Source organism: Mugil cephalus, chromosome 5, assembly GCF_022458985.1.
Source record: "Mugil cephalus isolate CIBA_MC_2020 chromosome 5, CIBA_Mcephalus_1.1, whole genome shotgun sequence".
Lineage (NCBI taxonomy): Eukaryota > Metazoa > Chordata > Actinopteri > Mugiliformes > Mugilidae > Mugil > Mugil cephalus.
The window spans coordinates 5,533,617-5,556,791 of record NC_061774.1 but is presented as its reverse complement, the minus strand read 5'-3'; the positions used below and the strand labels follow the sequence as shown (position 1 = coordinate 5,556,791).

The window sequence follows — 23,175 nt, the reverse complement described above, 5'->3', positions numbered from 1 at the left end:
TGGCTGTTGACCCCTCTCACCAACCCCGGCACCGATCAAGAGAGGAGGTACAATGACCTCCAGTCCCGAACTCGGGCAGTGGTGGAGAGGGCAATCGGCCCGCTGAAGGGACACTGGCGCTGCTTGGACAGGTCGCGGGGAGTGCTGCTCTACGACTGGAGAAGGTGTGCCGCATTGTAATGCCCCGTGGCGTCCTGCACAATGTGGCACACCGCCACGGCATACCACTGCCAGAGTACATCCCCCCACCAGAGGAACTGGACGCTGGACCTCCGGAAGCGATACGGGCCTGGTAGTATGTCATTTCAACCATGTAAAGAGGCAAGGACACAATTTAGCTACTTATTACAAGTGCATTTATGGCGTTGCTAATATCTCCAAGGACAGTTATTATTTGATCCAGACAATGGCTGATGGCACGGATCTGACAATTTCGTCTTGTGATTCCGGCACAGTCAACAACTGGTGTGGAGTCGCCGGGCACGTGGTGCCGATGGAGGCACCGCCAAAACTGTCTAGAATTGTCAGAAATAAAAGTAAAGAAAACTTGAACATGAGTCAACGTGTTTAATATTCTGGCAGCTTCACGCACGAGCTATGTGTATTGTGAATAGCCTATTGTACGACCAGTATAATGACAATATTTCTGAGTTTAACACATTTACCTTGGGGATGATCTGTGTCACTCTTATGGGCTCCCATAACTCCGGCGAGAGATGTGTCACCCACTATGACGGCCACTCTCTGGTCGGAGGGGGTCAGTTCGTTCCCTCCTGACCCCCTGCCTGTTGTGATTACGTTTCAGCGGTGTTCCGAAATCCTCCACTTCACTTCCACCTATATGTCAGACCATTTCTTTTTTATTTCTGTGTGTGCGCTGCTCCACGGCATTAACAGCATCACACATGCTCCCAATAACTTTTTTTTTATTTTTGTGTTTATGCCTGACGCCAGGCACCAAATAGAGTATCACTGCGTGTCTCCACTTCATTTAAAAACACTTCGACCTCAGTGAAGTTCCCTTTTTTCGCTTTACTCATGCTGAAAATACAATCGTGTAGAGTGGGAAATCTGCGATTCAGGCCATATTTAACTAAATTTCGATATTTAAATTGGGGCATTGACAGGGAGGAGTTTGGCACTACATGTGCGCTCAATTCCACGTTGATTGGGATGTACAAACGAAAAGTGCTTGGATCCAGGCGCACACACACTATGACACATCTGATGATTTTTTGGGGCGGACGCCAGTTTCTGGATTTTAGCGCACGCCATGTTTCAGTGACAAATCCACACAAGTCTTTGTACATGAGGCCCCTGGTGTCTTCCTTGCAGTTAGTTAGCAAGAAGTAGCAGGGACGAGCTAGTGAATGAGTTATTAGAGAGGAGGACTCATGACTCAGGAGTCAGTAAAAATGACTCTCAAGATTCGAAACCATTCGTTCAGGAGTTACACATCACTAGAACACAGACCACACTGCACTTCAAAGAGTTAATTAATAAGTTCACAAGTGCTTCAGAATCTGAAAAGTGGTAGTCTGTGATTGTAATTAGCATTCATACAGCGTATGAGTCATTTATTTACATAATGTCTTTACACATGGCAATTAATATTTGAAAGACCATAATTAAAACAGATACATAAAGGAAACAAATAGGACAAAAAAACAAGAAGTTACAATCTTTAATAGCTTTAATGTGCTAATTTAAACAAAACTAAAAACATTAAAATAAAATGTTAATTTTTTTATTGTTATTATTTCGTATATAAAAGCATATTAACATGCACTTACAAACTCATAATCCTGGTAAAAGAATGATCATAAAGCACATGTAGTCTACACATTTTTGTTGTAACAGCTCTCTCTTGATGAAGTTAAAAAGAAAACGCAATTCACACATATACAGTACATTCAGCAAGTAACTTGACAATAAACACATTCTTGTTTGTACAATTCTTTCTTATTTTGTGTCTTGTCTTGTCTTGTTGATGTATCGCTGTTCACACTACAGACCTGATTCAGGTTATGTTCCAGAGTAGTTCAAAGTAGAACAGTACAGCAAATTTGTTCCAACTCCCAAACTCTGCGATAAGCATTACGTGAAATTCAACAACTGATGTTGTTGAATATGTTCATTGTGAGGCTAAATCAACACTCTTGGCCTTCAGGCTCCTCCAACTGTTACAGTGTCACAACCATTATCAGTGAAGATCCAGCCTGTGGATATTTCCTCTGAGATTCAGACTGTGATGCATTTTAAACCCTTCTTGTAGGACATACCACAGGCAGCAGAAGTGACCATACCAACTGCTACTTGATGACCAAGGATGAAGAAATACACTCACCTAGGATAAACAGTTCAAGTAAAGCAATCAGTCTTGAGAACTGCTGCAACACATGAAAGAGAGGCGATCAGATTCACAAAGCCCTGTAGGAGACCAATGTAACAGGAAGTGTACTTTTGAAACTATTCTCAGTAAACCAATCAGATGCATTTTATGATGTAACGTCACCACCTTCTCATCTCCTTCACACTCTTAAATACAAAAAAGTCTCTGAACAAGACACAATGTCAAGATGATCGTGTTATGGATTACACTGCTTTGTCTTCATCCAGTATGTAAGTGCTCTTTTGTTCTGTCTAAAGGTTTTCTCAGTGGAGAATTTATACACTAAAGAGACGATTTTGCAGCAGAACTTTTGCACATCATACACAATATGCTTTAATTATTTTTTATGTTTTCCTTTAATTCAGATACGCTGCTTCCAGTGAAAACAGTTCATCTTGGTGAACCAGCCACATTTACATGTGTTATACCAAACATAGAAATCAGTGACAGAGAAATCCACTGGTACAAGCAGAGTGTTGGAGATTCTCTCAATATAATTGTAACATTGTTTAAATCTGGAACAGAGTACTCACCAAACGTTTCAAAATCAAGATTTGACTTACGTACTGATAACAGTTTTAGTAACCTGACCATTTTGAGCACAGTTGAAGAGGATGAAGGAATGTACCACTGTGGAGTCACAGAGTGGATAAAGACTAAATGGAGTGGGACATATTTGTTAGTAGAAGGTAAGGTTTGATTTACTTTAAGTTTTCCAGTCCTTCCTATCATGATATGAAAATGCCCAAGATATAGTTGGAAGTGCTCAGTTTTTAATACTGTTTGATTTTACAACAGGAAACACTGAGAGGACTGTTGTTCAGACAATATCAGATCCAGTCCGTCCAGGAGACTTAGTGACTCTCCAGTGTTCAGTCCTCTCTGACTCTGAGAACAAGACGTGTCCAGGAGATCTCAGTGTGTTCTGGTTCAGAGCTGGATCACAGACATCTCATCCAAACATCATCTACATGGATGGAGATATGAATAACAAATGTGAGAATAGATCTGAGACTCAGAAGAGATGTGTCTACAGCTTCTCTAAGGACGTCAGCTCCTCTGATGCTGGGACTTACTACTGTGCTGTGGCCACATGTGGAGAGATATTATTTGGAAATGGAACTAAACTGGAAGCTGGTAGGATTTTAGGTTTAGTACTGGGAGTAATGTACAAAATTCCAAGTTTCATGTAATCATAAAATATATTTTATGTTTTTTTTTCTTCTGTTTTTAGATCAAACAGCAAGTTCTGTGTTAGTTATTGTGTTGGTGGTAGCAATCATCTGCTTGGCCATTTCTATGATTATAAATCTAATTTTCATCTGTTGTCAAACTCAGAAAGGACTATGTGGACAACATGAAGGTAAGTGTAGTTTACTTACTTTGTTCACCGCCTGTTTGTTCAGAGAATACTGAATACTACAACTAAGATCTCTTTAGTTTTGATTCGCTATTCCTCTTGCAGTCCATCACCGAGTTGTTGATCCTAATTTAAAAGTCAAATTAATGTGCTTGTTTTTATTCATACGTAGCGACAAAAAGCAGCTCTTCACCAGCCAGACGAGACGATATGAGCCAACCAGTTAAAGATAAAGTAATTACAGCAACTCACATTATTTGTTATTTCACTAGCATGATTCCCAACGGCTCTGTGTAACAGAATGTCTTTTTTTATTTGCTGCATAGGCTGAAGGTGATCTCAACTATGCTGCGCTGCATTTCTCTGCCAGAGGAAGAAAGAAGAAAGAGTTGAATCCAGAAGAATGTGTGTATTCTCATGTTAAATACTGAATGTAAACGTGAGTCAAAAACTGTTTCTGGTCCTCACCCACATTCTCTCCATGTGCCGTATTTTACCGTATGTTGGTTCTTACCTAATGCTAGAACCTTATGCTAGAAACATTAATCTAAGATTCCTCAGGCTTATGTTTCATTTTGTTTTCAGAAAAATGCAACTTAATTGGAGATTCTCTTTCTCTTTTAAACAATTATAAACCTATTTTTAACCACATACACACCCAAAACAGTAAAACTGATTTCAGAGCCCTAGCTAGATGAGGCTTCTTCAGCCTTAGTTGAACCAACCAGTTACTTTATAAATTTGTCTAATTATTAACATATATTTTGGTGTCTGCTTTGTGCCTCTCTGAAAAGACTGTAAATTTCTTTAGTCATAGTTTGTGGCAAACTAAAGAGGTGATGAAGACTTTCAGTAAAATGCATGCAACTGTAATATTAAGACAGGTCTTTAAATGTGTGAACATTATGTTTCAAAGTGACTGTCTTCAATAAATAATACATTCATTAAAAAGGTTTCAACAAAATGTTTGATTGATACATTTGTTTTGTGCCTCAGCCTTCGCAGTCACGCTAGAGTAGCTGAGAAAAGACTTTACTCTCAGTTTCCACTTCAAACCTAGAAGCACTTTTTATCTAGCTAGATTCCACTAAGAGGTCTGTGGTTCACTGCGTGTAGAATTTAATGAGGACTGTCGTCAGTTATGAATATTTAGAAAGGGACATTGATTCTGCATGTTTCCTTTAGTCCGATGTTGTATGTATGTATGACAGAGGTTTGTTATTCTTGTTTCTCCTGCTCTTCTTTTCTCTCTCTTCTCTGTTTCTACCCGGCTGGACTCAGGCAGATGATTCCCTCAGGGTTCTGCTCAAGGTTTCTTCTTGTTAAAGGGAGTTTTGTCTTGCTGCCGTCGCCTTCAGGCTTGCTCTGGAGGTTTCAGGCCGGTTGTAGTAAAGCGCCTTGAGACAGTTTGTGTTGTTATTGCTGCTATAGAAATAATATTGAATTGAATTGAATCAAAAACAGATTCAAGGTCCTGGTCTTAGGAGTCTGAGGTGAACTTTAATTCTATACCTTAACCCCAGACTCAACGAGTATATTCATAGCTATCTAAATAAAGGATAAAGGATAAATTCCAGCAATGGACAAAAACATCATTTACATAAGAATGTTTGTGATAGGTTTTCACATATCATTAGTCTAATAGCATAATTGCCTGAGTCATTTTTTATTTTTTATTTTTCCGACTGTTACAATGTCAGTAAAAATACCAGTGACTCATTTTCATTCTCAGCTGTCATTGGGTGAGAGGTGGGGTCCACCTCCACGACAAGTCTCCAGTCTATCTCAGGGCTAACACAGAGAGACAAACAACCATTCACACTCACACACACATCTACGGCCAATTTAGAATCACCAATGAACCTAACGAGCACGTCTTTGGAGGTGGGAGGAAGCCGGAGTACCCAGAGCAAACCCATGCAGACACAAGGAGAACATGCTCCACCCCAACAGGACCTGAACCCAGAACCTTCTTGCTATTGTAGTATATGGTCCTCTTCCTGTCCCCCTTCCTTTTTCCTGTGTTTTTGGAAAGTGTTCATTATTTAAAGGTTAAAAGGTTAACTACTCTGTAAAATATCAGTCGTAAAAGGGTTAGGGTCGTGTTGTTCGTTAATGTGGAGTTTTCGGAGATAAGAAACCAGATATGAGGAGAGTGTTGGAGCTGAGGAATAGGGGATTCTACAATTGGCACCTTAAGCTCTCTCAGATTTGGAAAGAGTTTTTGACACTGTTCTTTCTCGTAATAAAGCTTTTTTAAATGCAAGAGAAGACTTGTCAGTGGTGATCACTTCTTTTCATCAACACATCAATTCACAACACTATGAGGCATCAATGCTATCCAATACATCACTGTGCGTTTTTTCTTGTTTTCCAAAAACATTAAAATGAGACTTAGTGAATTATTTTATTAACGATATTGCAAAAATGTATTTCCTTATTTCATTTAATTTTGTGATGTTGAATGGGTGGAATTCAATAGCGAGGACACTGCAGCACACAAGCAGCAGTGAGTCACACTACAGTTGATTATCTTCAGAAAAGACAGTGGAAGTGGCTTCTACTGTGTCACTCAGACACTACCAGAGCAGCAGATTTTCAATTCAGGTAAAGGAGTGATGCATTCATTTTGAGACTGGGACCAGATCACTGTGAGCAGCTGAGTGATTCGTTCATTCATGGATCACAGCATGTAGGGAAAGTGGAGTTGAGTTAAAACAAGAAATCAGAGGTGTTCCTTTTACCCATGGGGCTAATACGGATATGAACTTGATTTATACAAATACAGTTACAATGGCAGTAACACAATAGTGACATCTGGTCTCTTCCTTGCAGTTAGTTAGTAAGAAGTAGCAGGGACGAGTTAGTGAATGAGTTATTAAAGAGGAGGACTCATGACTCAGGAGTCAGTAAAAATGACTCTCAAGATTCAAACCATTCGTTCAGGAGTTACACATCACTAGAACACAGACCACACTGCACTTCAAAGAATTTATTAATAAGTTCACAAGTGCTTCAGAATCTGAAAAGTGGTAGTCTGTCTCATATTGTAACAGCGTATGAGTCATTTATTTACATAATGTCTTTACACATGGCAATTAATATTTGAAAGACCATAATTAAAACAGATACGTAAAGGTTGGAAACAAATAGGACAAAAAAACAAAACGAAAAAAAAAAATACAATCTTTAATAGTTTTAATGTGCTAATTTAAACAAAACTAAAAACATTAAAATGTTTTTCTTTTTTACTTTTATAATTTTGTATATAAAGCATATTAACATGCACATATAAACTCATAATCCTGGTAAGAGAATGATCATAAAGCACATGTAGTCTACACATTTTTGTTTTAACAGCTCTCTCTTGATGAATTTTAAAAAGAAAACACAATTCACAGATATACAGTATATTCAGCCAGCAATGGACAAAAACACATTCTTGTTTGTACAACTCTTTCTTCTTTCTTTCCCTTGTTGGTTTCCCTCCAGTGAAATGCTGCGTAGCAGCATAGTTCAGATCATCTTCAGCCTGTACAGAAAGTAAAGCGCTCATATACTGTATACTTACTTACTTATTGCTTCTGCTGGGGATCATGTTAAAACACTGACAAATCACATGATTTGGTGTCACTACTTAAATTATCATTAACCGGTTGTCTCAAGTTATCTTGTGAAGAGTTACTTTCTGGGCCTAATGATGAATAAGACACACATGGAACATAAAACCACATAGAAATGTGTCTGCTGATAGATAATTTAAGTATATCATTCAGTAAACAGAACTTACCTTCGTATACTTTCGTATAAATTAAGGAATAGTTCATCACAAGTCAGTTAAGTAACATTTAGTCCACAATTTGAGCATGAATCATTACAGATCTAGTTAACATGTTTTATGTTATATCACTTACATCCTAGATGAAGGAGAAGCAAAGTAACCCAGAGCAGAACCATCTTGTCACTGTCGGTAACACTTTCTATGAAGGTTGTATTTATAATGCCCTATGAATGCACTCATAATATTTTATAAGGTGTCTATAAAGCATTATAATGGTCATTATTACCATCTATACATATTCACAAGTTGTCATAACCAACTTCATGATGCATTATGACAACTGGTTATGAATGATTATAATTGTAATCTGAATAGTGGATTATAAATATGTCAATATCTGCCTAGTCACTTGTTAATTTTATGATGCATCATAACTACTTTGCTTTTCGAAATATGAATAGTGATGCATAATGAGTTTTGACTTCTACTATAGTCCCTTATATCTGTAGCTATAAGTATATATAATAAAGTTATAATAATGTATACATCTCCCTACAGCACACAGTTATAAACAGCTATGCAATATCATAAGTGCTATTTGTGAGCGCTAAGTAAAGTGACAAGAATATGACACTATTATTAACAGATATAAGTTACTATGAGTAATTAAAAGGTGCAATGAACTAAGTCCTGAGTCTGGCATCTTTACCCCATATACACAATGTTAATATCATAGGTGTTATTTGTCAGCTTAAGGTAAATTAGTGCAAATGAGGTGTTGTGGATATAGGACTATTATAAACTAATATGAGGCACAATGAAGTGAGAGCCTGGACAGTAAAGACAAAAGGAATGCATTTAGTTTACTTTATTTTCATTTAAACCAACACACATAATCAGAATGATTATCAATTTTCTGAGCACATTACACAACACATGAAACACGTGAAACAGGCCACAAAAGTGGCACGGCGGTTTCCTAGAGATGTGGCTCTTAAAAGTGCCTTTGGGTTGGTGAGGTGATTCAGGGTCATAGGTCAGGAGATGGTTTGACAGCAACTACAAGAAGAACAGGCAAATCTTTTGTGCTCTAGCTGGGTTTGTTTTTATGCAGAAAGGTTTGATTGAAAACACACAAGCAGATCACGTTTTTTTGTTTAAAGCAGCCTAATGAGACATTAAATTACCGCATATCATGCAGGCACCGCAGATTACCCGTAGGTGGCATCATGAAGTTGGTTATGACGGCTTGTGAATATGTATAGATGTAACAATGACCATTACAATGCTTTATAGACACCTTATAAAATATTATGAGTGCATTCATAGGGCATTATAAATACAACCATCATAGAAAGTGCTACCGCACTGTCTTAGAAAACTCGCTGACCTTTATTTAAGCGTCAGACCAGGAGGTGTGGCGATTCACACCACCAAATGCATCTGCTTCAAATGCATCTCACTGAAAATACATTCACAGTGCATTTCCTGCTACATACGTCTTGTGCTGCTTTGAAGTGTGTGATCTCTAATTCAGTTTAATTTAATAAAGGGGTCAGTAATATGTTGTTTTATAAGTTCATGATTTTATATTTGGAGGTCTACCAGAATATTTTTTACAGGGGTTGATATTCATGAAAGATGGTATTTTTCTTATACTCTACATTACTGCAGCAGAAATTTAGCTTCTGTCTCTTTAAGGAACCCCTCCTGAAAATAGCTGCTCTGATTGGTCAGCTGGCACTCTCTGTTGTTTTTGCTCAGCCATTTGATGGTAGGTTATGATCACTAGCCACTGGGACACTGTGAGAAAGAGTAACTCAGACTGATATAGACTTCAGGCTTTGTGACTTTGCAGACATTTTACATGGACAAAAAAGGTGAAACACATATTTGATGGAATCACCCCAAGTGTTACCATCACCTTAGAGTTTAGGCCACAACAAAGCAGGCAGGGCCACACAGAAAGATCAATTTTAAACAATAATTTTACTAAGAAAGATAACAAATAATTACAAAACCAATAAAGACGTATGAGGTTGGATGTACTGAAAGCAATATGTGTGTGGTACAAAACAAAGTAACCAAAAACCAAACAAAACACAAACAGATGGGATCTTGTGGGTCCAGGTGGGAGAGAGCAAATAAACTGAGGAAGTCTGGCTTTTATAGACTCCTACACAGTTGGAGCCTATCTGCAATCACAGGTAGAGGCGGATCCTCCCAACAGCAAAGGAAGAGCTTCACTACAACCAGTCACAGGATAGATTGGCTTGGCAGAAAATGTGTATCAGACATTCATGGTTCCCATATGATGAATCCTGATTACTATGGCTCTGTGAGGCCTGAACAAGACTTAAATCCCTGCTTGTATATTGTGTCTTGTCTTGTTGATGTATCGCTGTTCACACTACAGACCTGGTTCAGGTTATGTTCCAGAGCAGTTCAAAGTAGAACAGTACAGCAAATTTGTTCCAACTCCCAAACTCTGCGATAAGCATTACGTGAAATTCAACAACTGATGTTGTTGAATATGTTCATTGTGAGGCTAAATCAACACTCTTGGCCTTCAGGCTCCTCTGACTGTTACAGTGTCACAACCATTATCAGTGAAGATCCAGCCTGTGGATATTTCCTCTGAGATTCAGACTGTGATGCATTTTAAACCCTTCTTGTAGGACATACCACAGGCAGCAGAAGTGACCATACCAACTGCTGCTTGATGACCTGAGGAGCGGGGAGGACAATTCGGTGTCTGCGCTGCAAAATGTATGAACAGGCCAGTAACTCTTTGGTCCCAAGCTGCTTCTCTAATCGCTTTGCCACAACGTCCCCTAATCCCTGTTTGTATAGTTCATTGATATTAAAACAAGCCCACACTTTCTAATAACTATGATAGATGGATGTCAGATACAGATCATATGTTACTACCAAGTGTAAACTCTTTATTTTGCTAAATCAACACTTGTTACAGTGTCACAACCATTATCAGTGAAGATCCAGCCTGTGGATGTTTCCTCTAAGATTCAGACTGTGATGCATTTTAAACCCTTCTTGTAGGACATACCACAGGCAGCAGAAGTGACCATACCAACTGTTACTTGATGACCAAGGATGAAGAAATACAGTCACCTAGGATAAACAGTTCAAGTAAAGCAATCAGACTTGAGAACTGCTGCAACACATGAAAGAGAGGCGATCAGATTCACAAAGCCCTGTATGAGACCAATGTAACAGGAAGTGTACTTTTGAAACTATTCTCAGTAAACCAATCAGATGCATTTTATGATGTGACGTCACCACCTTCTCATCTCCTTCACACTCTTAAATACAAAAAAGTCTCTGAACAAGACACAATGTGAAGATGATTGTGTTATGGATTACACTGCTTTGTCTTCATCCAGTATGTAAGTGCTCTTTTGTTCTGTCTAAAGGTTTTCTCAGTGGAGAATTTATACACTAAAGAGACGATTTTGCAGCAGAATTTTTGCACATCATACACAATATGGTTTAATTATTTTTTATGTTTTCCTTTAATTCAGATACGCTGCTTCCAGTGAAAACAGTTCATCTTGGTGAACCAGCCACATTTACATGTGTTATACCAAGCATAGATATCAGCGACAGAAAAATCCACTGGTACAAGCAGAGTGTTGGAGATTCTCTCAATATAATTGTAACATTGTTTGAATCTGCAACAGAGTACGCACCAAACGTTTCAAAATCAAGATTTGACTTACGTACTGATAACAGTTTTAGTAACCTGACCATTATGAGCACAGTTGAAGAGGATGAAGGAATGTACCACTGTGGAGTCACACAGTGGATAAAGACTAAATGGAGTGGGACATATTTGTTAGTAGAAGGTAAGATTTGATTTACTTTAAGTTTTCCAGTCCTTCTTATCATGATGTGAAAATGCCCAAGATATGGTTGGAAGTGCTCAGTTTTTAATACTGTTTTATTTTAAATCAGGAAACACTGAGAGGACTGTTGTTCAGACAGTATCAGATCCAGTCCGTCCAGGAGACTCAGTGACTCTCCAGTGTTCAGTCCTCTCTGACTCTGAGAACAAGATGTGTCCAGGAAATCTCAGTGTGTTGTGGTTCAGAGCTGGATCACAGACTCATCCAAACATCATCTACACGGATGGAGATATTAGTAACAAATGTGAGAAGAGATCTGAGACTCAGAAGAGATGTGTCTACAGCTTCTCTAAGGACGTCAGCTCCTCTGATGCTGGGACTTACTACTGTGCTGTGGCCACATGTAGAGAGATATTATTTGGAAATGGAACTAAACTGGAGACCGGTAGGATTTTGTCTTTAATGAATGAATTATTACTTAAAATACGTTGAGGGCATTGTGACTAATAGTCTTTTTCTGAAGCTCTGGTATCATTTTCTCTGTTTTCTAGCTCACGCAGCAGGTTCTGAATTAGTTGCGCTGGTGATAACAACAATCTGCTTGGCCATATCTATGATCGCACATTTTGTTTTCATCTGTTGTCAAACTCCAAGAGCAATGTGTGAACAATATGAAGGTGAGTTCAGTTTACGAAATTTTAACATTCTAGTAAATCAAGTGTACTTTTTCAAGACAGTTTAACTTCTTTAAGTTGGTAAATCATCTACTAAATCCTTCTGAATAATCAGTATTTCTGTTTTATTCATCATTAGGAATAGAAAGCACCTCTTCACATGTTCTATTTGTCTGGCGGGAAAACTACAAGACAAATGAATCAGAAAAGGCTCAAGAGTGAAGGAAATGTTTCTGTCCCTGGATATGTGAATATGAGTTTATGTTTCTGTGGGCTGGTTTGTCGCTCTAACCCTTCGTGTGAGTAACAAAAAATGTTGTGGGTTGTTATTTTATTTTAGTTCATTAGCAAGAAAGGGATGTTTCATCATAAAAGTCAAAGACACAGTACCATGCTTCCACTATTTTACCAGTATAACATGATGAGTCTTTATATACGCTTACTTTTATTTTAAGCCTGTTTTTGTATTTCATATAAAGAAAATCTAAATCCTTACATATAATGTATAATGACATAGTGATAATATTAACTTCATGTTGTATTTCTTGTGTACTTTTTTTTATATATCACACAGTACTTCAAAGCAATAATAACAGTTATTCTTTATTTGATGTATAATCATCTAAAATAAATAAATAAATAAATAAATAAAAAATCTTTGTGAATGACTCACACATGGCTGAGATCAGTTTATGAAAAAAATGATCGGCTGTCTTAGTCATGACTGTGGCTAGAGACTTCAGTGTTCAGATCCCACTATTAACTTCTAAACAAAAAGATATTTTTGAGCTGATGTTCACCTAAACAGCTACCAACCTGTGATGGTGGCCACCTTTTTCACATTAAGAGCCAAAGTCACAGCTCCTTATTTTCAGTATATTACGAGGATATAATTATGAGTTTGTACGGTTGCTGTTATTACATACTTAATGGTATTTTTCATATAAAGCAAATCTAAATAACTAAACTGTCTTTTTGTATTTCTTTTGTACATGTTTCATATTGGTTGTTCAAAATAATAATTCTTTATGTGGTGTCTAAGGATGCTATTTGTCTGACATGAGGTGGCTGAGCTTAGTCTATGAAGCAAAACACAAACAGATTCTCAGTAACACAACTGGTCTACTTACACTGTAAGAAATGATTGTGAAATTTACATAAAAACTATGTTAAATCACTACAGAAAATTATTGTAAACCCCAAAACGTATATTTCTTGTATAAATAACAGTGAACTTTTATAAACTATTAAACAGAATGTTTTTGTTATATTTACAACAACAACATGTGATTAGAATCAAATTTATTTGTGAAAACTACAAATATTGGTAACAAAAACTGAGAAATACTGTAATACTGATAACAAAATTGTTTTGTTAATTTGACATGCAAATACTGTAAAAACTATAGTTTTAGTCAGTTTGTTTTGAAAAATACAAAAAATGTAAGTCACTTTACAAGTTTATGCTGTACTTTTAACATGATTGATGAAACAATACAAACTGAGATAATAAAAATGTTTTCACTCGAAAAAAAAATCATTGTACCTGAGAGTTTCCCTATAGGCCTATTCATATACAAAAATATAGGCTTCCACTATAATAATTTGTTTGATTTTGATTTTTTGTTTCTCTCCTCACCTTGCAGCTTTTGATAAATAATATTAATATTAATATAATATTTTAAAATATTTTAAATAAAAAATAATATTAAGCATTTACCACAGACTAAACAGCCTCCTCTAACTTCAGATTTGCAAATTTAGAATTTCAAATTGCGCAGCTGAAGCTCGTCTCTGATTGGATAATGAGTGAGGGTGGAAAGAGCGGGAGAAACGCTGCAGCTGACGTCACTAACGAGCGAACAGGAGCGGCAGCGTTTGCTGAAGAGAACGCAGGAGCGGAGCAGAGCAGAAATCTTCGGACTACTTCATTCATCGAACATTTAAAAAGTTTTCAGGACAAATCTACCAGCTGCTGTTTAAGCGGAAATCTAAAGTTTGCACGGTAAGCTTCCACTTTTTTTTCGAGAAAAAACGAAAATGGTTGTGAAAGCACATGACGTAAGCAAGCTCCAATTGATATTGAAGTCCATTAGCTGCTAGCTAGATCAATTACTGATAATTTAGTTCAGCTGAAAAACACAGGCAAACACTTAAAATTCTTAAAATGATCACTTGCATCTTTTGTAAAAAGAAACTGGATACATTTAAGGGCTATGTACTACATTGCAGAGTGCATAGGAATGAGCCCCGTTGTCTTTTCAAATGCGTTGGCACCAACTGTAGTCAAACATTTACCACTTACTCAGCTTTCAAGGGCCATTTTTATCGTGTGCACAATGCACCTGCACCACAAGCTGCTGTAGCTGTTGCAGATTTAAAATGTGCAGTTTCGTTATGTGCGTGTCATTTTTACACAGTGAGAGAGCTAGTATCTCACTTAAATGATCATATTGGAGAGGGCAGGTCTGTGTTGTGTCCAGTAAGCGGTTGTAAGCACGTGTTTACAAAAAAGTCATCATTTACTTCTCACATGTGTAGAAAGCATAAAGCTTGCTCCCCTGAAAGTATTGATAACGTGCACAGAGAAACTTGCCCTCAGCCCCCTGATGTCATTGCCACCACAGATGATTTAGAAGACACGCATGAAGCCATGCCAACAACTAGTGCAGCCAGTGATATGCCAGAGAATGATAGTCAGTCTTATCTTAGAAACATGTGTCTCTTTTACCTGAAACTGCAAGGTCAGCTGCTTATTCCTGCCTCTACTATACAAACTATTGTTGAGGAAATGCAAAATGTGCACGAGTTAGGTCAAGCCTACACAATAACGAAAGTAAGTTCTTTATTAAAAAATGATATGAGCCTATCAGATGAAGCAGTTGCTAAAATCTGTGACTGCATTAAAGAGTCAGACTTGTTCTCTGCCTGTCATCAGGGACAATTAAGATCAACATACTCCAGAAATCAGACATTCACAAAAATGTTTAAATACACGGAACCCCAAAAAGTGGCATTGGGAATGGATGAAAACAGGACACAAAAGTGGGCCTACTATATACCAGTGACAGAAACTCTAAAGAACTTTTTACAGTCACATTTAGGGAGGAATGTACAGTCACAACAGTTTGGAGATCCTGATGGAGAGGTTTTTAGGGATTTATATGATGGACAAAATTTCAAATTTCACCAGTTCTTTAATGAAAACCCTAAGAGCCTCAAACTGATTTTGTACCAAGATTCATTTGAAATTGTGAATCCCCTTGGTTCTGCTAAAAAGACACACAAAGTTCTTGCAGTCTATCTTTCATTAGCAAATTTACCCATTCATTTGCGTTCAAATACTGATAATATGTTTTTAGTCTTGTTGTGTGTTGAGAGTGATCTTAAGCGTTTTGGAATAGCCAAGGTTTTTTCAGAGTTGTTGGCAGATTTGAAATCCTTGGAGACAGATGGAATAAATGTAGATGGAGAAACCGTAAAAGGTGGTCTTTACTGCCTTGCTGGGGATAACTTGGGTTCTCACTGCTTAGGTGGGTTTACCGAGAATTTCAGCTGCTCTCAATATTTTTGCAGGTACTGTGAAATCAGAAGAACTGAGTTTGAGGCTGATCCAAATGCCTGTGGTCCTCCACGCACCCCAGAGAGATATGACGTGGCTGTTGCTGATCTCCAGGCTGAAAACCTCCAAGACATCAGAGGAATAAAGGTAAACTCTGTCTTTAATACCCTTCAGTCTTTTCACGTTTCCCAGCCTGGTCTCCCCCCTTGCTTAGGTCATGACATTTTTGAAGGAGTCTTGTCATATGATTTAGCACTGTACTTGAAGAACATTATAAAAAAGAAAAAATGGTTCACATACTCACTCTTAAACAGGCGCATCAAACAGTTTAAGTACAAAGGATCTGAAGCACAGACAAAGCCATGTGCTGTGAACCCTGACAAAGCCAAGTTATCAGGGCAAGCCATTCAAAACTGGAACCTTTTAAGATTGCTACCAGTTTTGATTGGTGACAAAGTGCAAAACCATGAGGATGAAGTATGAAAGTTAGCTCTCCAGCTAAAAGACATTGTGGATCTTATTTGTGCTCATAACATTTCCTTGCCCCAGATAGCATATCTTGACTTTTTGATCCAGGAATATTTGGAGTTGAGAAAGACGTTGTTTCCCGAAAATCAACTAAAACCCAAGCACCACTATTTGCGCCATTATTCAGCACTAATCTTGAAATTTGGTCCATTGATTAGGTTATGGACGCTTAGGTTTGAGAGCAAGCACAGTTATTTTAAAAGATGTGCCAGACACCTGAAAAACTTCAAAAACATTTGTCAGACTCTGTCAGAGCGTCATCAGATGTATCAGGCATATCTTTTAGCTGGGCAAGAATGCAGTAAACTACTGCAAGTGAAGGACAGCTTTGCCTTTTATCCCAACCTCTACAGTGACACTATTAAACATGCAGTCAGGGGGTTAGCCTTTTCACAAAGCAATACCACAGTTACCACAGGCATTCAGTACAAGGGCACTGCATATAAAAAAGGGCAGTTTCTTGTGTACAGAAATGATGAGTGTTTGGAGTTTGGTGAACTTCTACTCATCTTGATTCAAAATTACACATCTGTGTATGTTTTGATGGATATCCACAAAGGTGTCTTCCTCTCAAAATACCATCTGTACTCTGTGACAAAGGACAGTCTTGGGTTACAGTGTATCAACATTAATGACCTGCCCGATTTCTATCCTTTGGTATCATACATTCTTGATGGATACCAAGTCATACCACTAAAGCACAGTATTGTGGAAAAATAAAAACCAAATAAAGCTCACTTGGTTCTCACTGCAAATAGTTTGACATTAATGCAAGTGTTGGCTGATGCATCTCCCTGCTCTGTTAAGTGTATGTACTGTATATTTTTTCTGTTCTGTTTGAAGGTGACATTTCTTCTTCAAGGCAAATATGAGTGACTTGGGGCAAACCTTCCTAGATGTTGCCATCATGGAAGTCCTACCAGAACTTGAAGAAGTAAACAAAAATATCCTGGAAGAGCACTTGCAGTCCATTGGAGTCGAGACGTATGATGATCTACGCTTCGTAACAGAGGCTGATTTGATGACAGCATTAAGACCTATACAAGCCAGAAAGCTTCTTTCCGTTTGGAAACAGAAATGTAAGTACAAACAACACACAACTATTTAAAATCAAAAGCAGACATGGACATTGTGTAATATTGTGCTTTGAATCATTATCTTCTTTTTTTTTTTTTTTTGCCATTTAAAGACCAAACTCCAGAGAACAGCTCACTATCATCTGTGGAAGCCTCACCTATCCAGTCGCTGTCATCGCAGTCTGTTTCACCCCAAAGTTCATCATCAACCTCCTCCATGAGCCCAACACTTGACACACAGTGGGAAGAAAACTTTGAAATTCCATGGAGTAAATTTCCTGAGAAAGTGATGCAGTCTTTGGAGAGGGGAAAAAGGCCAGGCTCAAAACTGAGGCGGCAAATGGTCCGTATTGTTGTAAATGAGATGATGGAAAAATGCCCTCATGTAGGTAAAAAGCATTCAACTGACGTTGCAAAAAAAATGGTGGCAAAATATCCCAAATCTCTGAAAGATGTAATAGAGGGTGATGTTGTTGGAGCAGGTTACCACTCCCTCGTAAAACAATTGCAAAACAGAATTGAAAATGTGAGGCGCTCTTCGACCCCCAAAATAAGAAAAAGAAAACATCAGGATGACTCAGACCACACAGACGAGATCCCGTTAGAAGAGAGAGCAGCAATGCAGGACACTTACGGCTGCATCAGATGGAATGTGAAATTTCTGCCACTTCAAGAAACTCAACAAAGCCAGCAGCAAAAGATGGAAAAACTCAAGATGATGTTCCAAAATTCTGACGCCAATCCAGAGGAGGTAAAATGTCTAATGAAGTCCACTTTTTACACACAGCGTCAGCATATCAATCAGGGAAAAAGTATCAAATGCCTTAGAGAGGATTGGCCCTTTTTGTTTGATGAACTTGGCATGTCAGTACACTTCATGGAACTCACTGGGATTGACCTCAAAGAGACATTCACACGAAATTTGGATTTGAAGGGAAAAAGGCTTCACGACTACTTGACCACAGTTTGTGTCAACAAGAGCAAGAAGTTCCTTCAGAATTATGCAAGGCTTCAGAGGATGCGGGGACCACAGAGTGGCTGCTCAGATGATGTGATAGAGATGGTCCTGCTACTGCTCAGCTACTTTGATGAGAAGGAGGAGTTCATGTTCTTCCATGTCGAAGATATGTGTCTGGCAGAGGAGGTCCAACTGGAGCAAGTGCCTCTGACACCCGCTGTTATTGTCTGTGGTAAGTCTGTTTTCATATCTATTTTTTTTTTATTATTATTATTTGCACTGTTTATAGAATTTGTCCTGTGAATGCAGCACTTATTAATATAACCTGTTAAATATTTTGTTAATAGGACAGTCCTGCTATTCCTCAACAAGGTATATGCTGTGTCTGGATCGAAACCTTACCAACACAAACATCTCCTCCTTCATCCCTGCATTGTGCCTCATGTTCGGGAGCTACTACTGTTTTAATATCCACTATCCATCTGAGCTGGCTTCAACTCTGGAGTTTCTTCAACGGTGAGTAAACATGGCTTGCTCATTTCTCTGACCTGGGACTCTGGGCCCTGGAGTCTGGCTCTGAGTTCCTAGTCGTAACCCTTTGGTGCAGGTCCATTCAAATATCGTTCCTCCAGGAACGAAGGTTTTGTAGTTATGAGATAACCAAATGAAATATGCCTTTTACATTCATCACTAAACCCTATCCAATCAAAATCCAAAGTCTGCAAAGGTTTGTTTACATGATTGGTTGTTTTTACCTGTTAATACTACTGAGTAGCGCCCATTTTTTCAGCGCCAACTTTTCACATTGACCTTCATGGCGTCGCATAGCTCACAGTAATGGAAAAAAGTACTAACAGTGAGACAAACAGTCTTCCCAGAACAAAAGACTTGCAAGAAGAAAATGCTTAATATGCTTTTATTCTACAGGTGCTTTTTCTCGATAAATCCAGAAAAAGGAACCAAAGTAGAGAATAAAAACAACAAGCGTCCTTTCAGCGTGAACCCACGAGTCCTCACCCTGATACAGGAACTTGCCGATCACGAGTGGCGTTGAGCCTAAATGTGGACTCTGTCTGTGGAACTTCAGTAGGAAGTTCAGTAGGTTAAATAAAACAAAAAAACATTTAATGTTCTTTACATGTTGTATATGTTACAAAAAAAACTACTGTATACTGTTGAACATTCCAGACAAGAAATGTCAGTTGTTGTTCAGTGTTTCAACCTGTATTCAGTCAAAACATCCATTACTTGTTCCTTCTTTGCATGTTGTATTAAAAAGAAGAAAAATCATCCAATTGAAACTATTGATGATGGCTGTTAAATAAATATTCCAAAAGTGGTATTTTCCTCTCGTTTTTTCTCATGATGTATTTTTGTATGTTTTGGTGTACGAGTAGTATAAATAATTTTGCAGGTTTATATGTAAATTTTACATAATAACTTGATTATTAAAACATAAAAAATACAGTATATTATGAATAGATTTCATGTATGATATACAGAACAGCTCCATTTAAAATGAAAAGTTTTACTGTTGTTCTACCAGTTTAAATTAGTTTTTTATTTGATATTTCCCTCTTAAATTGATAATTTATTGATGCACAATAAGCAACTATTACATGTAAAAAATACAGGAAATGGTCTATTTATATACATCACTGTTATGTGAAATGAACACATTCTTTTTGTAGACTTAACAGTTTTTTAATGTGATTCAGATGTAATTTAAATCACTGTAAATCAATTAACATATTTTGACCGTAAAATTATCCACTGTACGGCTGTATTTTTTACAGGGTTTCTCTGGTAACCACAGCTGCCAGCGTTTTCCTGTAAAAACAATAGTTTTTTTTTTACAGTGTAGTCACTACTGGATACTTAGCTCCTCTGTTTGCAACATTACCTTGAAAAAAAGTAATTTTCAGCCCAGACTAAAACACTCTCAGTTTCTCAAAGTAAATGGACACCTCCATGTTTAAATCCAAAACTACAGCTGAAAGATGTGGCCTCTAGAACCAGAATAACTCTGAGAACAGGAGAACTCTGAGCAGTGGTGTTGCCATATTCCAAAAGCCTCCCGATCATGACAATTTAGTTAAAGAAAGAACTAAAGAAGAAAAGTGTGAGAATGTGAGTAGTGTGATCTTACGTTAATTATGGCACTGTCTCACTAACATAACCTCATTCTGTTGTTACACCACATAAGTCCATCTACACTTGGTATTAACATATGATATGTGTCTGACATCCATCTATCATAGTTATTAGAATGTGTGGGCTTGTTGTAATATTAATGAACTATACAAACAGGGATTAGGGGGAGTTGTGGCATAGCAATTAGAGAAGCAGCTTGGAACTGAAGTTTCACTGGCCTGTTCATACATTTTGCACCGCAGACACCGAATTGTCCTCCCCGCTCCTCAGGTGCAGTCGGTCAAACAGGGTCCTATCCACTCCCTGCTGCTTTAAAGGGTATGTGGCGGGAAAAAGGTCACCAGATGCAAATGAATATTGTTTGTATTAATAAAAGGGTGTTTCTCAGTATTTACGATGATCTGAAACATATATTAGGGTAAAAATACCTTAAATATTTCTGGATGTCTATGGTTAAATGTACTTTTTTGTTGTTTCTCTAGGTTGGAAGCATTTCTGTTATAGTTGACTACTATTTTTGTGTCAGGCCCATTGGGAGGGGCTGATCATTTATGAGGCAGCCATTTGGTCCATATGTGTGTGGAGAGGTGGTGTTGCAAGCTGTGCTGGAGAAAGAATTACCTGTTTCAGCAGTGCGAACAGCCACTATTTTTTGTAAATAGTTGTTGCTATTTTGTAAATATAACATAGCTTCTTGTCAACGCTATATTTTTTGACAAGAAGAACCCCGCTACACATAGCCTGTTAAGAAGTGGGCTCCACTACCTCCGCCTTTGTTAGATGACTGGCCTGGTGGGATCAAAATTCAGATCATATGGAAGTGATATATATTATATATTTAAAGTGATATACACTACTCATTTGTGCATAAGACAGGCTGTGTGTATGTGTGTCTCTCCCAAGGATGATAAACCTGGCATCACAACCAGGTGCTGAAATGTTTAGCAGCTGCAATTGAGGAAAAACGGGTTGAAGTAAATTCCTTATCTGCTTGAAAAGTGAATATGCATATTATGTTTGTACAGGAGGAAGAAAAAGCCAGACCGGAGAGGATCAGACATAGTGCAGGGCAGCTAAGGGTAGGCAGAGCCTGGGAGCTGAGGGCTGACTTAAATGAACAGCTGATTGTCCCAGCACAGATAGTGAGCACCTGGACCTGCTGTTGTGGTGGAAAGTAGAGAAGGTAGTGTATTTTATTAACTTGCTGTCCAATGGGAAGACAGAGTTGAGGAGATCAGTGAGTGTAAGAGAGCACACAGAGGAGCACAGGGATAGAAAGAGCACTGATAAAGTGAGTAACATGGCTGAGCACAGATGGCCTAGTGAGGAAACGTCATCACGGAGGAAAGTTTGCACTAGAAGGCGTTCACAGCCCCCAACTGAAGGGGCAACACGGCAGGGACCACCCTGGCACAGGCTGGTGGAGAAGTCCATGCCACATCCATAGGCAGTGACCGGGCCCCCCATCCCGCCGGGCCAGGACCATCCCCACAGCATCGCCACAGCCAGAACCGATCACAGCTTCCAGAAAGGGAAGGTCCTCAGTGAGGAAACACTAGAGCCTGAGTAAAAGATAAAAAACAACAACAATAATAATAATATATAAAAAGTAAACAATTAAAATTAAATAAATAAGTAAATATAAATAAATATCTACATAGTGGATAGATCAATAAATATAATAAATAAATAAACTAATGTTAATCCAGTGTGCGTAAATCAAGCTAAAAAAGATAAGCTACAAAGGTGGGTCTTGAGTCTCTTTTTAAAAATATCAACACTCTGTGCAGCCCTGAGGTCCTCATCAGGCTGTTCCATAGACATGGGCTGTAAAACTGAAAAGATGCCTCACCATTCTTCTTTGTTTGACTCTAGGAACCACTAAAAGGCCGGTACCAGAGGACCTTAGAGCTGCAAGGGTTTGATGTGGAAGAAGAAGATCTGATAAATATGAGGGACCAAGACCATCAAGACATTTATAAACCAGTAAAAGGATCCTTAAAATCGATCCTGAAACACACAGGGAGCTGATGCAGAGATCTTAAAACTGGTGTTATATGCTGTCTATGGTCTTCCCCAGCACATGTGCAGCTGAGCTTTGAAGTAACTGTTAAGGATTTTTGTTTCTCTGTGAGAAGACCAGAAAGGAGGGCATTACAATAGTCAATATGTGTTATGGCTGTGGTCATTTTAGAGGGCTGCCATGTGCTGCATGTGTCCTGTGTTTTTTTTCTAATCCCATATGCAAATAGGGCTGTGCCATAGTGGAGAGGTGATTGGGAGAACGGGCCATACCCAACGTGCGATTGGCTGCTACTGGATGCTCACCCACCTTATAAAGAACCAAGATGGCAGCCGTTGGTCGGCACCGGGCTCCATCCTCCTCCAATTGTTTTGGCTTTGGTACACCCTGAAGCCCTTAGTTACTTTGTTAGAAGATTATTGGTGTGGATAAATTTGTTTCTCTCTTTGTAAATAAATATTTTTTTGGAATTAAACCCAAAATCTACTGGTGGCTGCTTGGGACTTGGGGAAGATGGTCACTTTTTATGTTGTGCTCTAGGCACCTCTAAACTGGGGTAAAACAATATGACTAAAGATAAAAGCATGCATCAGCGTCTCTGTGTTTGCGGAAACGAGCAGACTCTGGACTATGTTCTTGAGGTGGTAAAATACAGTTTTTCACTATGTTTTTAATGTGAGGGATAAAACCAAGCTCAGAGTCAACAATAATACCCAGGTTTTTTACTTGTTGCGAGAGAGACATAAATATTGTCTGTAAATTTGGTAAAAGTTTCTCTCCGGCTTGTCCTGGTTGAGCTGT

At 38.3% G+C, this 23,175-nt stretch overlaps 4 protein-coding genes across 5 annotated transcripts in view; all 4 read left to right on the top strand.

The window, feature by feature from the left end:
* Nucleotides 1-2,579: 2,579 nt before the first annotated feature.
* On the top strand, nt 2,580-4,298 carry LOC125008389 (signal-regulatory protein beta-2-like). The gene is made up of 6 exons (XM_047585607.1): nt 2,580-2,622; nt 2,758-3,081; nt 3,191-3,529; nt 3,627-3,755; nt 3,925-3,986; nt 4,079-4,298. The coding sequence occupies exons 1-6, from the start codon at nt 2,580-2,582 to the stop codon at nt 4,181-4,183; spliced, it is 1,002 nt and encodes a 333-aa protein (XP_047441563.1). The 3' UTR covers nt 4,184-4,298.
* A 6,599-nt stretch (nt 4,299-10,897) lies between these two features.
* LOC125008396 (signal-regulatory protein beta-2-like) overlaps nt 10,898-23,175 on the top strand; it is a 27,534-nt gene continuing 15,256 nt past the window's right edge. Inside the window, exons 1-4 of the mRNA XM_047585612.1 lie at nt 10,898-10,940; nt 11,076-11,399; nt 11,509-11,844; nt 11,963-12,076. Coding sequence (XP_047441568.1) covers nt 10,898-10,940; nt 11,076-11,399; nt 11,509-11,844; nt 11,963-12,076 — 817 coding nt within the window. The remainder of the gene's footprint in view (nt 10,941-11,075; nt 11,400-11,508; nt 11,845-11,962; nt 12,077-23,175) is intronic.
* LOC125008387 lies at nt 14,369-17,506 on the top strand. 2 transcript variants are annotated; one of them, XR_007112883.1, is made up of 3 exons: nt 14,369-15,782; nt 17,007-17,242; nt 17,353-17,506. XR_007112883.1 is itself a non-coding variant. In XM_047585605.1 (2 exons), exons 1-2 carry the CDS (start codon nt 14,607-14,609, stop codon nt 17,037-17,039), a joined length of 1,209 nt encoding a protein of 402 aa, XP_047441561.1. In that variant the 5' UTR covers nt 14,369-14,606; the 3' UTR covers nt 17,040-17,506. The 2 variants fall into 2 exon arrangements, 1 of the variants encoding a protein (XP_047441561.1); XM_047585605.1 differs by having other exon boundaries at nt 17,007-17,506.
* On the top strand, nt 17,687-19,457 carry LOC125008395. The gene is made up of 3 exons (XM_047585610.1): nt 17,687-18,429; nt 18,545-18,713; nt 19,125-19,457. The coding sequence occupies exons 1-3, from the start codon at nt 17,859-17,861 to the stop codon at nt 19,249-19,251; spliced, it is 867 nt and encodes a 288-aa protein (XP_047441566.1). The 5' UTR covers nt 17,687-17,858; the 3' UTR covers nt 19,252-19,457.